The sequence below is a fragment of the Salvia splendens genome, chromosome 2, assembly GCF_004379255.2.
Source record: "Salvia splendens isolate huo1 chromosome 2, SspV2, whole genome shotgun sequence".
Taxonomy (NCBI): Eukaryota; Viridiplantae; Streptophyta; class Magnoliopsida; order Lamiales; family Lamiaceae; genus Salvia; species Salvia splendens.
In genome coordinates this window covers 41,548,379-41,563,481 of record NC_056033.1, presented here as the reverse complement: position 1 = coordinate 41,563,481, position 15,103 = coordinate 41,548,379, and the positions used below count along the sequence as shown (strand labels likewise).

Sequence of the window (15,103 nt, the reverse complement as noted above, 5' to 3'; positions counted from 1 at the left end):
TACAAAACAAATAAATAATTGATGTACCCCCCTAATCTAATACTCCCAAGAAGTCCAATTTCCATCTATCTCTATATATAGGCAAGAAATATATATACACGAACATAACATAACTAACTCATAACATATTATTTTATCATAAAATGGCAAGAAATGGGGTGATCGCCGCCGTGCTCATGGTGGCTCTCGCGGCAGCGCAGGCTGCAGCAGCTGCGGCGAGAAACACAGCCTACTGTGTGAGCGAGTGTTACAGCCAATGCCTAGAAATCAAGATTTTCAACGAGGATTATTGTAGCAAAGAATGCTTGCTTAGTTGTATAAAATCTTCTCATATTAAAACATCTCCACAAAATGATGATTCTACATTCTTCCTCTCGTCGATTTAAATTTGTACTAGGAGTATATTATTACAAGCTGATATTTTCTCTTGTAATTGTATATATGGTCCTATTTTCTCTTGTAATTAGATATTTTGGAAGAGATCAATATAAAGCTAAGCTATAATGTAAACAATAATTCACCGATCGATTTATTATTGAGTCAAATCATTAGCGCATCCACAATGGCGGTGAGCGGATCGGCTAGCCGATTCCCGGCGCTGGCTGGTCCGCTCGCCGAACCATTGCAGTGGTCCGCTCGCCGACGCGAGAAAAACGGTGAGCGCACGTCGATTTTCGGGCGCTGGCCGATGAGCTCGCCGATCGGCTGGCCGCCATTGCAGGCTCCCGATCTGCGAGCGATCGGCCAGCCGATTTTTTATTTTTATTTTATTTAATTTTCGAAACACTATATATACGCGATTTGCACATCATTTTCATTCGCACCACTTGTTTTGACGAGTTTTCTCTCTATCTTAATTTCTGTACAAGAGCAACAACACGAAATGGAGCACAACAACGAGTCTACTCCAGTGACGAGCGAGTCTCAAACTCCCACGGTACCCGTGGAAGTGGATGGGGTCCGATGGCCGGGTACTACAACATGTACCATTGGAAGCAGATGATGCCCAAGATGACATCCGGGGGTAGTATGCCGGGATGGCAGGGGATGCAGGGCGGACCGGCGATGCCGGGCGGGCAGGGGTACCCGAGATGCAGATGATGCCGGGGTGGCAGCCGGGGATGCAGGGGACGCCGGGGGGGGGGGGGGACAACGTCTATCGCCCCAGTTTTGATTTTTTGACTACTTCTTCGCACACATCGACCCCATCGGAGACGCAGTTCACATGGTGTGATATTTTCTCCTTAGAGGAGTTTGTGATAGATCTCGGGGATGTGGACACTCCCGTTCAAACGAGGGGAGTAGGGCGGGGTCGGGGCGTGCCAAAGAAGAAGAAGGGCAAGGGCAAGAGGGTGGTCGGCGAGTCGTCGCAGCCGGCTGATGACGAGAGCCTGGCACGGAGGAAGTGGACGGATGCGGAGAACGTCGCGCTGTCCAAGGCGTGGGTGAGTGTTTGCGATGATCCCCTCGCCTCGAACAATCAGAGGATCCCAAGGCGTGGGTGAGTGTTTGCGATGATCCCCTCGCCTCGAACAATCAGAGGATCGTCAACTTGTGGGCTAAAATAGCAGCAGCCTACAAGGCATTTTGCCCGGAGTGGAGGCCACGTGCGGGGAGGAGTGCCGGAAGGGGTGGGACCGAATCAGGGCTGCGGTCTCCCGATTTTCTGGCTTGTACACCAACGCCCTCCGCATGCAAACCAGTGGCCAAACTGACGAGGACTGCAGGAGGATAGCGGAGAAAGCCTTCCCCGTGCCCGGGCCTTATAAGGAGTTCACCTACTTGAACTGCTATGAGGTGCTGATGGATTCCGAGAAGTTTCGGGCAGGTGTCGATGCTGGCTGGCCGAAGAAGCAGCGACTGAACTATACCGGTGATTACAGCGGCGGCAGCGGCGGCAGTTCCCACGACCTCCCCGAGGATATTCAGGAGTTCCCGTCCCCTCTCGCGTTTACTTGCTGCACTCGCCAGGTTGGTCAAAGGCGAGCGCAACGAGCTCGCCAGGGGTCCCAGGAGGTCCAGTTGGCATCCCCCCTGTTGGCAGGTCGACAGCCGAGCTCGCCTTCTTTCCGCATCAACAAACGCGGGCTCAGATGTACAAGATCTTAGCTGACTGGAAGACGGCAACTGACCCCGAGGAGAAGCATTTTCTTCACTCAATGCTCATGAGTATGCGGGCCGATTTGAATGCCGCTGCGGCACAGTTGGGGGGCTCAGACGTGGGCTCAAATGCCGTAGATTTGGGGGTCCAGGATAGCGGCGACAACAGCGACGGCGGGGGGCTCGTGTGTGGAGGAGGAGTTTTTTTTTTAAATAATGTAATTTTTTTTAAATTAATGTAATTTTTTTTAATTAATCTATTTTTTAATTAATGTACTTTTTAAAAAAGTATTAATATTAATTTAATTCCGTATTTTTTAATTAATATTATTATTGAATTTTCTCGTATTTGTGTCGTAAATTTAATTCCGTATTTAGTGTGATTGTTAATTATTTGTTTTTTATAATTTTGTTTATTGTGCCTAGGCTATGGCTGACCTATTGCTTGTCCAGTTGCTTGTCCTGATGATGTGGCAGGAGGAGTTTTTAGTGCTGATGATGTGACATGTGAAGTTTATGGCTAGGTTATGGCTGGGCTATGACGGGGCTATCTCTATTCGAGATGCTCTTAAAATCCGACATGACTCCACTTCTATTTTTTTCTCTCTCATTTTTTAAGCTGTAATAAATTTGGTTTTATTTTGACACCAAATTTTCAATTAGTTAAATTAAATCCAATATATTTGCAATCCAAAGGCATAGGTTTAGGGGTGGAAAAATGAATACTACTAATAAATGAATACTACTATACTTAATTTATTTTGCCATATTGATCCAAACTGTGCGAAAACACTTGATTTTACACAGTCAATAATAATGTTTGTAAATTGTAACTTTTGAGTCGTCAGATTTCCTTCTTATGCTATAATTAATATTAGTAGCAAGCAAATTAGTCATTAATGGAATACAGATTACATAACGTTTCCAGTATACATTCCAAATTGAACACATTCTCCTCCATTTCCCAAACACGCCCTTTCACGACATAGATTCAGCTAAGATTTTTCTTAATCCGTACGAATCGAAAACCTTGGAATCAGGGGAGAAAAATCACACACCAACACTCAAATTTGTGTTCAACAATTTATGATTTCATGATTGATTGAAATCTTATTCAAATGAGGGGCTTATTGATTCCGCTGTTTTTCGTGATCTTGATTTTAGCTGTTGTAATTGGAGCTTCCTCAAGCTCCGACCCGGATCCGGATTCCGATAATCCGCCGTTGCCGTTGACTGCGTGAGTTCACTGAATCTAATTACTGTTTTTTGAGGTTTGGGATGAATTTTGATTGAAAATGATTTGACCAAAATTAGGTTTATGTTCATATATTTTGATAGGGGAATTGGTGATTTGCAGTTCATGCCTAATTTAGACTATTTAGTTTAAGGATTTGTTGTGATTCTGGTTCAATTTATGCTAAATTTGGGGCTTTTAGGTGGATTATTGATTATATGCTGGCTTGGATTCAGAAATGAACTACTTTGTGTATCGAAATGGGATGAGATATGGTTTGGTAGGATGGAACTTTGATTTTGAGTTAAAGAGTCATGCATATGATTTAAAGGTTGCTTCTTTGGCTTTTGATTTCTCTGCTTTGTAAATTCGTTCGAGTTTTGGAAAGCTTGTGCAAGTTCTTAGTTAGAATGTTATACTATTGATTTAAAGAACCATGAAAATGAAGTAAAGGTTGTTTCTTTGGCTTGTTTGCTACCTTCTTTGTGTTGGAAGCTTTCTGCTTTTTCTCAATTGGATATTGAGTCGTGCATGGTTGTCGGAAGGGCTTACTGTTTCAGTTTGATTTGGCTTGGTCTGTAATTTCATAGATTGAATAGTGGGTCGTGGATGAATGTTCGATTAATTGATTATGATCTCCGGAGGTACATCAGTCACAACTTATTGAGGAAAGCATATGGTGAATGTAGTTGCTTATTATATGCGAGCAAAATGCAGATAATTGTAGTGAATTTTAACTATTCCGATTGCAATTTTGTGTAAAATAAAGCATTGGTTTCACTGCTGAAAAATTGTTTCTGCAAATAAATCCGAGCTTATGTAGACATACTAATTTCCGTTTCCTGACCTACTACTTCTGGTGGTATATAATCAGCAAACACGAGACAGCAATATTGGCTGCTCCTGATGGAACAGTATATATGGTGGAGATTGGTTCCGGAAAAATCCTCTGGTCGTTCTCATCTGGCCCGTCAATTTATTCCTCGTATCAACAAATCCCTAACCACGAAGGAGAAAAGCTCAACACATCTGCTGATGGTGATAATTTCTATATAGATTGTGGAGAAGATTGGGAACTCTACTTACATGGAACTGGCCTTAAGAAAGTGGTATGTTCACTGGTCTGAATTAGAACTGATGCACTTATCAATGTAACATTTCTCGTCTTTGTTTAGTGTTTTGTGTGTTATGTATGTGAGCATTTGACTTATGTGCGTCTTACTTCGAGAAATCCTATTGTGTTATTGCAGAAGCTCCCTATGAGTGCTGAAGAATTCGTAAAACGCACTCCATTTGTGTCGGCTGGTGGTGGGATTATGCTAGGATCAAAAAGGACTTCTGTGTTTGTCGTGGATGCGAAAACTGGAAAGGTCGTTCGCACTTTAAGGTCGGATAACCTTTCCTCGGGCGAGGATCGTGGTGCTGATGAAACTTCGATTATGACTAGAGCTGACATTGAAAAATGGTTGCCTGCAAGTTCTGTGGATGCCGAGGCCGTTGAGAAGCCGCTTTATCTTACCAGGACTGACTACGCAGTGAAGTATACGTCTGCGAAAACGGGAGAGGTTCTATGGTATCTTATGTTTGCTGACATTGAAGCGTCGTTTCAGTGTGAAGGAATTGAAGATTTTTTGGGGGGTTTCTCGGGGAGAGGGATTGATATGAAGCTGCCGATGCCTTGTCAGACACGGCCTCTAGTCTACCGTATCCGGGATCGTAGCTCTCTCGAGCCGCTTTTTAAAGCGAATCGTGTTGGAGATGCTCTTCCGGGAGGTGGAATTCTTTCTTTGCCTGCTACCGATCATGGTGAACCCAAAAACTTATTGGCACTTTATGGTGGCAATCAGAATGAACTTATGCTTGCGCTGCCGACTCCTGAACGAAAAGATTTTATGATTGAAAGTGTTCCCAGCACTGGCGCTCGTCAAATCAGCGGTCGTGTAGAATCTGATAGCATAGCACATCCTCATCTGTGGCCTTCCATGCTGTTTTCCGCTTTGCTGTCTATAGCCCTGACTTTCGTTTGCTACGCCAGACATCAAATTACGAGGAAAGGGGTTGTGTTACATCTGTTTCATCGGCAATCGGAAGATTTGAAAAAGTTGCAAAATGCGACACCCAAAAAGAAGAAAGGCCGGAAAACGGTTGTGAAAAGACATAGTATCTCCGATGGGAAGAATGGTATGAAAGAGGATAGATTTTTGACCCCTAATCCTTTCGAGAACAATGGCATTTCCACGTATGGGCGTAAGATTGGTAGAATGGTGGTGACCAGCAAAGAGATCGCAAAGGGGAGCAATGGGACAATTGTACTCGAAGGAAACTATGAAGGCCGTTCCGTTGCTGTCAAACGTCTTGTCCGCACCCATCACGATGTGGCTGTGAAGGAGATCCAGAATCTCATTGCATCTGATCAACATCCAAACATTGTTCGTTGGCACGGAGTGGAATATGATCAAGATTTCGTTTATATATGTCTGGAGCGATGTACTTGTAGTTTGTTTGATTTGATCGTATTCTGCACTTCTTCAGATCAAAGTCAACAATCTCCGAGTATTGTTGGTTCTAACATGGAATTGCTGAGCAATCTTGGAAACAATGAGGAGCTCGAGCTTTGGAGGGCTAATGGATATCCGTCTGCTTTGTTGGTGAAGTTGATGAGGTATCTTTAATTTCAACATCCATTAACTGCAAAACGTTGCACGAACTCTGAACTATATATACCGGGATTCATTTATTAAGCCTTGAAGAGTCCATTTAGAGGTCGTTACTTCGGGTGATAGATTAAATCAACAATACATACGATTGAGTATTTTGAAGGTTTACGCTATCAATATTCAGATTATCAAAGTTATTTATCTTAGCTATAACTCAGTAATTAGCAGACGACCCGTCCAAATGTACCTGTCTGGTTGGATATTCGTTTTCTGTCAATCAACCCCAATATTCGAATACAATTATGGTGCAATTTCTGTCAACTTGTAGGGACATTGTCTTAGGACTTGCTCATTTGCACGAACTCGGGATTATACATCGGGATTTGAAGCCTCAAAATGTCCTCGTGATGAAAGATAGATCTATATCTGCAAAAATATCGGATATGGGCATCAGCAAGCACTTGGATGGAGACATGTCATCTCTATCCAAGCACGCTACCGGTGAGTAATGTCGTTGTGACCTTTTCTTTTCGATTAAATGCCCACTTTACCTTTTCTCTCAATTTTCTCATGTTACATAGGATATGGAAGCTCGGGATGGCAAGCGCCCGAGCAGCTACGTAATGAGCGGCAGACTCGTGCCGTAGACCTTTTCAGTCTGGGATGCATGCTGTTTTTCTGCTTAACCGGCGGTAAACACCCTTTTGGCGAAAGTATTGAGCGCGATGTTAATATAATCAATTCTCGGAAAGACCTCTTCTTGATAGACCATATCCCGGAAGCCACAGATCTCATCTCCGGCCTTCTCGCCCCTAATCCAGACACGAGGTACGCTTGAATTAGAGCTTGAGTTGATAGTTTTACAGTTTTACCCTCGTTCGATAGTAAATTGACGGATAATCGATGAAACTCCTTTCACACATTTTCATCGGAACGTCTTCTTGTATACATGATAGGCCAAAGGCTGCAGAAGTGATGCACCATCCTCTGTTCTGGAGTTCCGAGACGAGGCTCTCGTTCCTCCGTGACGTCAGCGACAGAGTCGAGCTGCAGGACCGGGAGAGCGCGTCTGACCTCCTCGAGGCCCTAGAGAACACAGGGAAAGCCGCGTTGGACGGGAAATGGGACGAGAAGATGGAAAGTGCCTTCATCAATGACATTGGGCGCTTCCGGCGATACAGGTACGACAGCGTGCGCGATCTGCTGCGCGTGATTCGGAACAAGTTGAATCACTATAGAGAGCTTCCAAGGGAGATTCAAGCAATTTTGGGGTCAGTGCCTGAAGGATTCAACACTTATTTCTCAACCAGATTTCCTAAGCTCTTGATTGAGGTGTATCACGTGATTCGTTGCCATTGCGAGAATGAAGAAACATTTGGCAAGTATTTTAGAGGTAGTGGATTCTAACTTAGATCTTGCAATGTAACATTGTTGTAACAAAATTTGTACATGTAATGTAACTAATCTAATTAATATGGTATAGGGTTTACAGTTTTGGACATTACATGAAAGCATAACACGTGAACACGCGCAGGTAGTGTCAAATCTTATCATGTTCATGTCTTTATCGAGTAAAGACGGATAATCTCCGTTTACTTGCGTGCTTGTCTTAAAACTTAGATAATTTAGACTTCGTATTTATCATGTCTCTAATGTGTTTGTGTTCTGTGCGAGTCGTATTTGCGTTTGAATTTGAATGAAGCATGCAATGTTTATGTGCGTGTTCGTTGTGATTGTTTCGTGTGCACGACGAGTTTTGATATAAATTTGATAATTATTGATAGTGGATAATCCATGTTTTAATTAAATTGGCAAAATAGAAGATGGAGAAAAATTATTTGAAATATTATTAATTAAAAGTGAGTAAATAGGAGGGGTAAAAAGAAATGTGTTGAGAAACATCAAATAGTAGTGGATCATAAATATACTAGTACTAGTTTTTATGAACAATTAGAAATGGAAAAAAGTGAATATTAATTGTAGGCTGAATACAATTATGATGGAATATAATAACTTTAATAATCTTATATCAATCCATCCAATATAAAATTGCTTTGGGTTGATATTATGTTTATAAACATTGAGAAATACAATTACATAATTGAAGACTGATGCAGTGGCCGACATATCTCGTTGCTACACACACCACAACTACAAGGAAGTTGGCTCATGCAAACACTTTTTACTTATTTCATTATCAAGATCAGCTGCACCAAAAATGAAAACGAATTAGATTCATAGCCAATTGTGCGAGTCGAGTTATTATCGGGTCAATCTAGCAACAACTCAATTCTATATATAAGGCCTAAACCGAATCAGACTTGTCAAGGAAACTCTCAACCCAAACACGATACCAACTTTCTGCCTTCGAATACGAATACCACACACGCCCATTAACAACAAAAACATAATTAACAGGATTAAAACATGATATTACATGATAAAACCTAATTTTTACACCTGATTTACACAACCTAAAGAATAAAACTAAAATATACATATTTTTTGAAAAGAATAAAAATAATTAATGTAATACTGTATTATTATTTTTCAATGGGTTACCCAAACCTAATCCAAAGCCAACCCGAATCCAACCAACAAATTATCGGGTTCCTAACGGATGGTCAAGTACACGAACCCGATTAGGCTTAATCAAAATATATTAATTTCGTGTGTGTTCGTATCGGATTTTTGTCGAAACTATCAACCCTAGACACATAAATAGCACGAGCATACTAAAATAGTACTCCCTCCGTCCCTGAAGAGTATGCATTATTTCCTATTTCGTCCGTCCCCAAAGAGAGTGAACATTCTAATTTTGGAAACTTTTTTCTCTCTAATGAGGTGTGACTCATTCTCCACTTACAATACTTAAAACACCTTCTCTATCCGTCTCTCTCTTATTTTATCAATAATAGATTAAAACTCGTGCCGAATACAAAGTTCATACTCTTTGGGGACATAGGGAGTACTTACAAAATTTCTAACAATTGAGGTCCTTAACATTATGATAATTATTTAAAAAATTTCAAAGCTTGAATGCCATTAAGATAATTAGTCTAGATATGTACATACATATGTACTGATTTAAAATAGTAATGGAAATTTACCTCTACAAAGAAGAACCAACGACATAAGCAAAACAATAGTTGCAAATTTGTTCATGATTTGAGAATACAATATAGTGCTGTAGTACTATATAATCATGCAATTTATAGCAACAAAAACGTAATGACTTTTGGTTTCAATTTTAAAATAATTAATAATATTAAAAGAGATATAATATTCCAATTAAAGTTTATATTAATAGTTGATCCCTTGGATTTTATACTGAGATCCTGTTTTCATAAAAAGGTAAATTGTTTTCATACACACTCCCTTAAATTTATAATACTGATACATATTGGATCCTTAGTTTCATAAAAAGGGAAGTTAATTTTTTCAGGTATACACCAGGGGAATATAAAATCTTAACGTTTGAATGAAAGAAAATACAGTATAGCATCTTCACGTATCATTTAAATACTGATTTTTTTTTAATATTTGTCATTTAAATTATAATTTCAATCATCATATATAACTTTTGCTATATTAGTTTTAGTTTCAATCATCATGGAATAATAAAAAAAATGAAAAATAACGACTTAATATATTTTGCTTTCAAAAAAAGTTAGTAGTATTAATTTGACCAAAAATTAATACTATGAAATTATAATTTAAATGTCAATTATCCTTACAAATATCCTAAATCTATGTTCCCATTTCATGCAAAATAAAGAAAAATTAAAGCTCGACTTAAATTCAATTATATACCTCTATAATATATACAATTTCCACTAGTTAAAATTGTTCATATACAATAAATTGTCATGGCAATAGCTCAATAGCATAAGCTTCAAGGTTGATGAACATAATCTACTTATTAACTATGTCCACTAATTTTCTAAATCTCGTGTTCGTATTTTTATCACGCGCGTTAAATGTACGAGACATATAACGCCATGGCACGTGCTCGTCGCGACAGAAAATAGAAGGTCGCGACGAGCCATCATCTCCGTATGTTGAAGCTATTATTCGCCGAAGAATGTTTCCTCTTTGAATCCCTCTCCCTTTCGTTTCCCCCGCTGCTCTCGGACAACGACGTCTCGAGCTTTCTCCGTTTCCGCTCGTGTCGTGACACATCCTCCTTCTCGTCGATCAACGACAGCAGCCTCTGGATGCGTTTAGAGCGCATGCTGCCCGGCCCATCCGACGAAACGAGCTCGTCTCTAGAGGCTTGTCGGTACCTGTTGATGATCTGGATGAAGTAGACGAGGAGCGCAAGGAAGCAAGCGATGCCACATAAGAGATAGAGGCCCCAGAAGCTCTTTAGATGGAGCCGGTCTGATTCTAGCTCCGTGTTCTCCGAGCTGCATGCGCTCGTCGTCAGCCACTTGTCGTGGATCCGTTGCAAATCTCCGTTCTCGGATAGGGTTAGGATCGCGGTCGATAGGTCGATGGCCAGAGGCGAGTCCCGTGGAAACGCCTTGATAAAGATTCAAAAAATTAGTAAGGATTTCATACATGTAACGTGCAACGAGCTCGACCTAGAAAGCGATGGTAGGCTCGGAACTCGGTCACATTAGTTTATTCATACGCTCGTCACTCCACCAACTAGACCACTTTTGTGCGAAATTACGCGATTTTCAATTAAACCACTCAAAATAAGATCGAAGTAGTATGTTCAACTAATAGGATTCTGACTTGTGACGCATCAGTCGTAAAACTCACTATTCCACCAACGAAGCAACTAAGACGGGTTGCATCGGGCGCGATCTAAAATGTTTATACTGCTATGACTCGTCGCATTTTAGTCATAGACTCGATCGCACCACCAACTAAACCACTCTAACGAGGCGAAATCATGCTAAAAGGAAGACAAGAAGAAGAAGAAGAAGAGTTACTCACAAATCCCCAGCCGCTTTTGGTGAACTCTTGACCAATAATCCTGAACCGGCACTGGCTAGCCAAGAAAAGTTCGACGTAAGGCCGTTCATCAACGATAGCAGCAACGCCTCCTTTCTTGGGGCCGCGTTGAAGGGCGGTGGCATACTCTTCCGGTGATCCGAGAGGCATAAGCCTCGACCTTGGAATGCCAATTCCATCGGTCAGATAATGCTCCGCGAAAGAGCCCACTTGGAATCCGATAGGGTCGTCGCCTTCTCTCAAGCTCTCGATTCCCTTGATAGGAGAGTAGAGCTGCTGTACCGTGAGTATGGACGTTAAACTCGCAGTATAGCTCGAGTTTATGATCAAAACAACGAAAAGCCATATGATCAGCACTCCCCGCCCGAGGGTGCTCACTGTCGTCTCCCCTGTTTTCGACGAGAGAATCGATAATTTAGATGTGCATGAATATAAAAAGAAACAGAGTTGAGAGGACTACTCACTGTGAGCAAAAAACAGAGTTGAGAGGCTGAACCTGCAACGAAGAAAAGAAGCGAAAAATTAGGTCGAACGATGTCCAATTTCGTCGTACATTCGTTTAAGAAATCGCTAGTAGTATTTGAAGCTTACCACAAGATGGTTATTAGCTGCTGCTTTGGCGTCCCACGGAACTCATCATTCATCCGGTGCTCCAAAATCCACACGACGATGCCAATGAAAACGAAGAACGCTGCACTAACCGCCCACATTTGAGGAGAAAACGGCCTCAAGAAAGCCCAGGCGCCCGTGTTCCGTTTACTGACCGAGGCTACCACCACAAGTCCAGATGCAGCGTACGGCTGCGTGAAATCCACGATCTTTGTCCGGTTCGTCGTGATGGCAATGTCTCCAACTGCGCCATCGAAGAACTATCACAAGAAAGCACGATTTTAAGATGCTGATCCCGATTTATAGAGAATAGAGATGGATAGTTACTTACTCCCGTGGTGATCAACTTCACGAGCTCGTTGTAGTTCGGATTTTCGCGGCCATTTCCGTAGGGGATGAACTGATAGGGAACGGCGTAAGGCAGCAAGTTCACAGCAGCTGTGAATACATCAATGCAGAAGCCTTTGGAGTTATTGGTGCCTTGAACCTGAGATACGTATTCTTTGTAGCTAGCGCGTCGTGGCACGCCAATCCTCAGTTGCTTCCCGTTGTTCGGGAACACCCAGCCACGGGGCGTCCTTATGGACTCTCCCGGCCAAAGAACACTGTTTAGTTTATTAGTCGAGCTAGAGCGATTGGGAGGTTGCGAATACAGAGTCTCGGGAGGCAGAGTTGATAATCCCGAATAGTTAGACCAGTATCCAACCCGATGGAGACCAGTCCCAACAACGTTTATAATTTCATAAGCGGGATAAACGAGAGACCTGTCGTCCGTAAACTTTACTCGGCCCGTTAGACCTTCAAAGTCGCTCTCCATCAGATTCTTGAGAAGAAGGGGCCCTCCGTCGAAAATGACCATTTTATCGAGATGCAGCTTACTCCCTTGCGTCGAGAGCAAGTTGGAGTCGTTAGAAAATGAGATTTTCCCTCCTTGATCGAAGAACGAGTCGATAGCGTGAGCAAGCAACCAAGTAGCGTCGTAAGCATATAGACCGTAAGTGCTTAGCCCTAACGAACCACCGGTCACCTTGTTCCACCGCGCTGAGAAAGCTCGTTTCCTCTCTGAATCCGGAGTGTATTGCCGTAGAAAAATCACTCCCTGCAATGTTTCCATCATACCTACCGACTGAAGAGCCGGAGCAGAATCGACAGCAGACGCGAGCCAATCTGTTGCGATCCAAACGTAGCCGTCGTCCATCATTCCAAGATAGTGCGCCACGGAAAACACCGTGAATCCAGTTGGTGGATAGGTGTGCAGGACGATCACACGAGACTCGGTCATCGCAACTTTGACGAGTATATCCATGATTTCGCTCCGGCTCACATTCCCGGGAGGAATCCCTGCTTTGTAGGAAACTCGACAGCGCCTAGCTGCAAGCGCGTCATCCAGCGCAGACAACCCGTTTCTTCCATAATCATCGTCGAGAAAGACAACAATCACTTCCTTCCAACCGTAGTTTTCGACTATCTCAGCCACTGCGGTCATCTGATGCAGATCACTTTGTGTCGACCTAACGAAATAGGGGAACTGAAGAGTCGAGAGAGTAGGATCTGTTGCAGAGAACGACACAAAGGGAGTTAACAGCTCGTTCCCAACGTGCAGGATAGTATGTGCAACCACGGACGATTGAGGGCCGATCACTGCAAGAATGTCCGTCTCCATAAACCGCAGAGCTGCACAAAGTAGAGAGTTATGTCAGTCTCAGCGTCGAGCACATAAAAATGCGTCTGTTTTAATCGCCTATCGTTTCAAAACAGCTCAAGAACTCTCGGCATTAAGACATTTCAGATCAAAATTCGATAGGTGAAGATCGTTTACACGAACATCACAGATCAAGATTCGATCAACTGAGCTCGTTTACACAAAACTAAAACATCCTTAGTTTGATTCATACATAATTCAAACACTAAGATCAACTTCATTTTTCACTCTATCAAATTAAACTGCAGCTATTTCATCGCCACTCGCTTCAAAATCACTCAAGAACTCATTTCTGTAGTACGTTTCAGATCAAGAGTCAACCGAAGGAGCTCGTTTACATGAAACGACAAGACTCTAACTTCGATTTTCCAATTAAGTTCGAATGAAAAACACAATCTAGGGGAGATAACTATAAGGAGTACCTTCAACCAAGCCAAGGAATCCGCTGCAGTTGGAGTTTCGGAATATCACATTGTATTTGGATCCTTTAAGCACGCTCGAGTTGGCATTGATATCTCTGACAGCCTCGTCAATGGCAATCTTGGCAACTCTCCCAATCGTCGAATCAAGAGTGAAGATCGCCCCAACATTCACAACGGCAGGCCTTGAAGAACCGTTGACGCTCAAGCCATCCGACAACAACGCCCCTAGAGAGAGTGTCGAAAGCAGAACAATCCAAAACACACTCATCCTACACACACACACACTATGAGTTCTCAGTTCAAGAAATGGATCAAGATCACAAAATTCCCAATCACTTCCATCAATTGTAATTTGTAACCAAAACAACCTAAAACCTTTCCAACGAAAAAAGGTCTAACAAAATCTCAGCACTTTAGCAATGGAAATGCACTTTCAATCTTCAAATCACACACACAAGCACACAATGAGCTATCAATTAAGCAAAGCCAAAACACACACCCAACTTCACAAATCCCTAACAATAATGAGTTCCACAATTTATAACCAAAACCCCAAAATCATGGTAGCAAAAAACACCAAAAAAGAGAAAAGGGTATCTAAATCCAGCACCTTTATCAGTGGAAATGCACACAGACAACAACTTGCAGAATTTTACAGACACATTCACACATGTACAAGAATTAAAGATAAAGAAGCTACTTAATTAATAAATGAACAAAAAGAGGGAATTACACAGAAAAACAGCAGGAAAAAAAAAACATACAGAATCAGATTCTGAGCTGAGAAGCATACCTTAGATCACCAAGATTGCAACTTTGGCACAAAATTATGCTCCTAAAAAGTGACTAAGAAGCCTCATATTCAATATGATGCTTTTTGGGTGTTTTGGAGAAGCCAAATTAGACAGCAGGAGAGCCATAAGAGCTATCCCAAAGATAAACCAACTATACATACTATCTCAAAATACATCTATGATTATATATATATATACAAAAAAAGTTACAGTGCATCATGTGGGTCATGTCTCATTCACCATTTCTCTCTGTAAATCTCATCCATGGAAACAAAACCCACCAACAAAATGGGAGTCACCTGAACCCTGGCCCCATTTATTTTATTTTTTATTCAAGATTTGATTTTTATTCAATCTTTAATTATAATAAATCGAGCTAAGGATACCTTATAAACATTATATTTGGCCATTTATTTCATTTTTCAAGATTGGATTTTATTCAAGATTGATATTTTTTTATGGAAATAAATCGTGCTAAGCATACCCATTTTACATTGTCGACATTATATTTGGGTGTGTAGATGTCACATCACAGCAAACTAAGGTTTTCTTGATTCTTCTTTTTTGATGATTTATGCAATGAAAAAATTGGACCAATGCATGAACTTGAGAAGTGCAAG

At 41.7% G+C, this 15,103-nt stretch overlaps 2 protein-coding genes across 3 annotated transcripts; one reads left to right on the top strand and one right to left on the bottom strand.

The window, feature by feature from the left end:
- Positions 1 to 3,001: 3,001 nt before the first annotated feature.
- LOC121792901 (serine/threonine-protein kinase/endoribonuclease IRE1b-like) lies at positions 3,002 to 7,495 on the top strand. Its single transcript, XM_042191035.1, has 6 exons — positions 3,002 to 3,337; positions 4,209 to 4,443; positions 4,585 to 5,996; positions 6,320 to 6,492; positions 6,573 to 6,819; positions 6,948 to 7,495. The coding sequence occupies exons 1-6, from the start codon at positions 3,219 to 3,221 to the stop codon at positions 7,396 to 7,398; spliced, it is 2,637 nt and encodes an 878-aa protein (XP_042046969.1). The 5' UTR covers positions 3,002 to 3,218; the 3' UTR covers positions 7,399 to 7,495.
- A 2,269-nt stretch (positions 7,496 to 9,764) lies between these two features.
- On the bottom strand, positions 9,765 to 14,650 carry LOC121792900 (glutamate receptor 3.3-like). Of its 2 annotated transcripts, none has more exons than XM_042191033.1 (7): positions 14,483 to 14,650; positions 13,690 to 13,958; positions 11,897 to 13,239; positions 11,548 to 11,825; positions 11,421 to 11,452; positions 10,939 to 11,345; positions 9,765 to 10,516 (listed from the first exon to the last, which is right to left on the bottom strand). In XM_042191033.1, exons 2-7 carry the CDS (start codon positions 13,955 to 13,957, stop codon positions 10,040 to 10,042), a joined length of 2,805 nt encoding a protein of 934 aa, XP_042046967.1. In that variant the 5' UTR covers position 13,958; positions 14,483 to 14,650; the 3' UTR covers positions 9,765 to 10,039. The 2 variants fall into 2 exon arrangements, with proteins under 2 accessions (XP_042046967.1, XP_042046968.1); XM_042191034.1 differs by lacking the exon at positions 14,483 to 14,650 and adding an exon at positions 14,300 to 14,383.
- Positions 14,651 to 15,103: the final 453 nt, after the last annotated feature.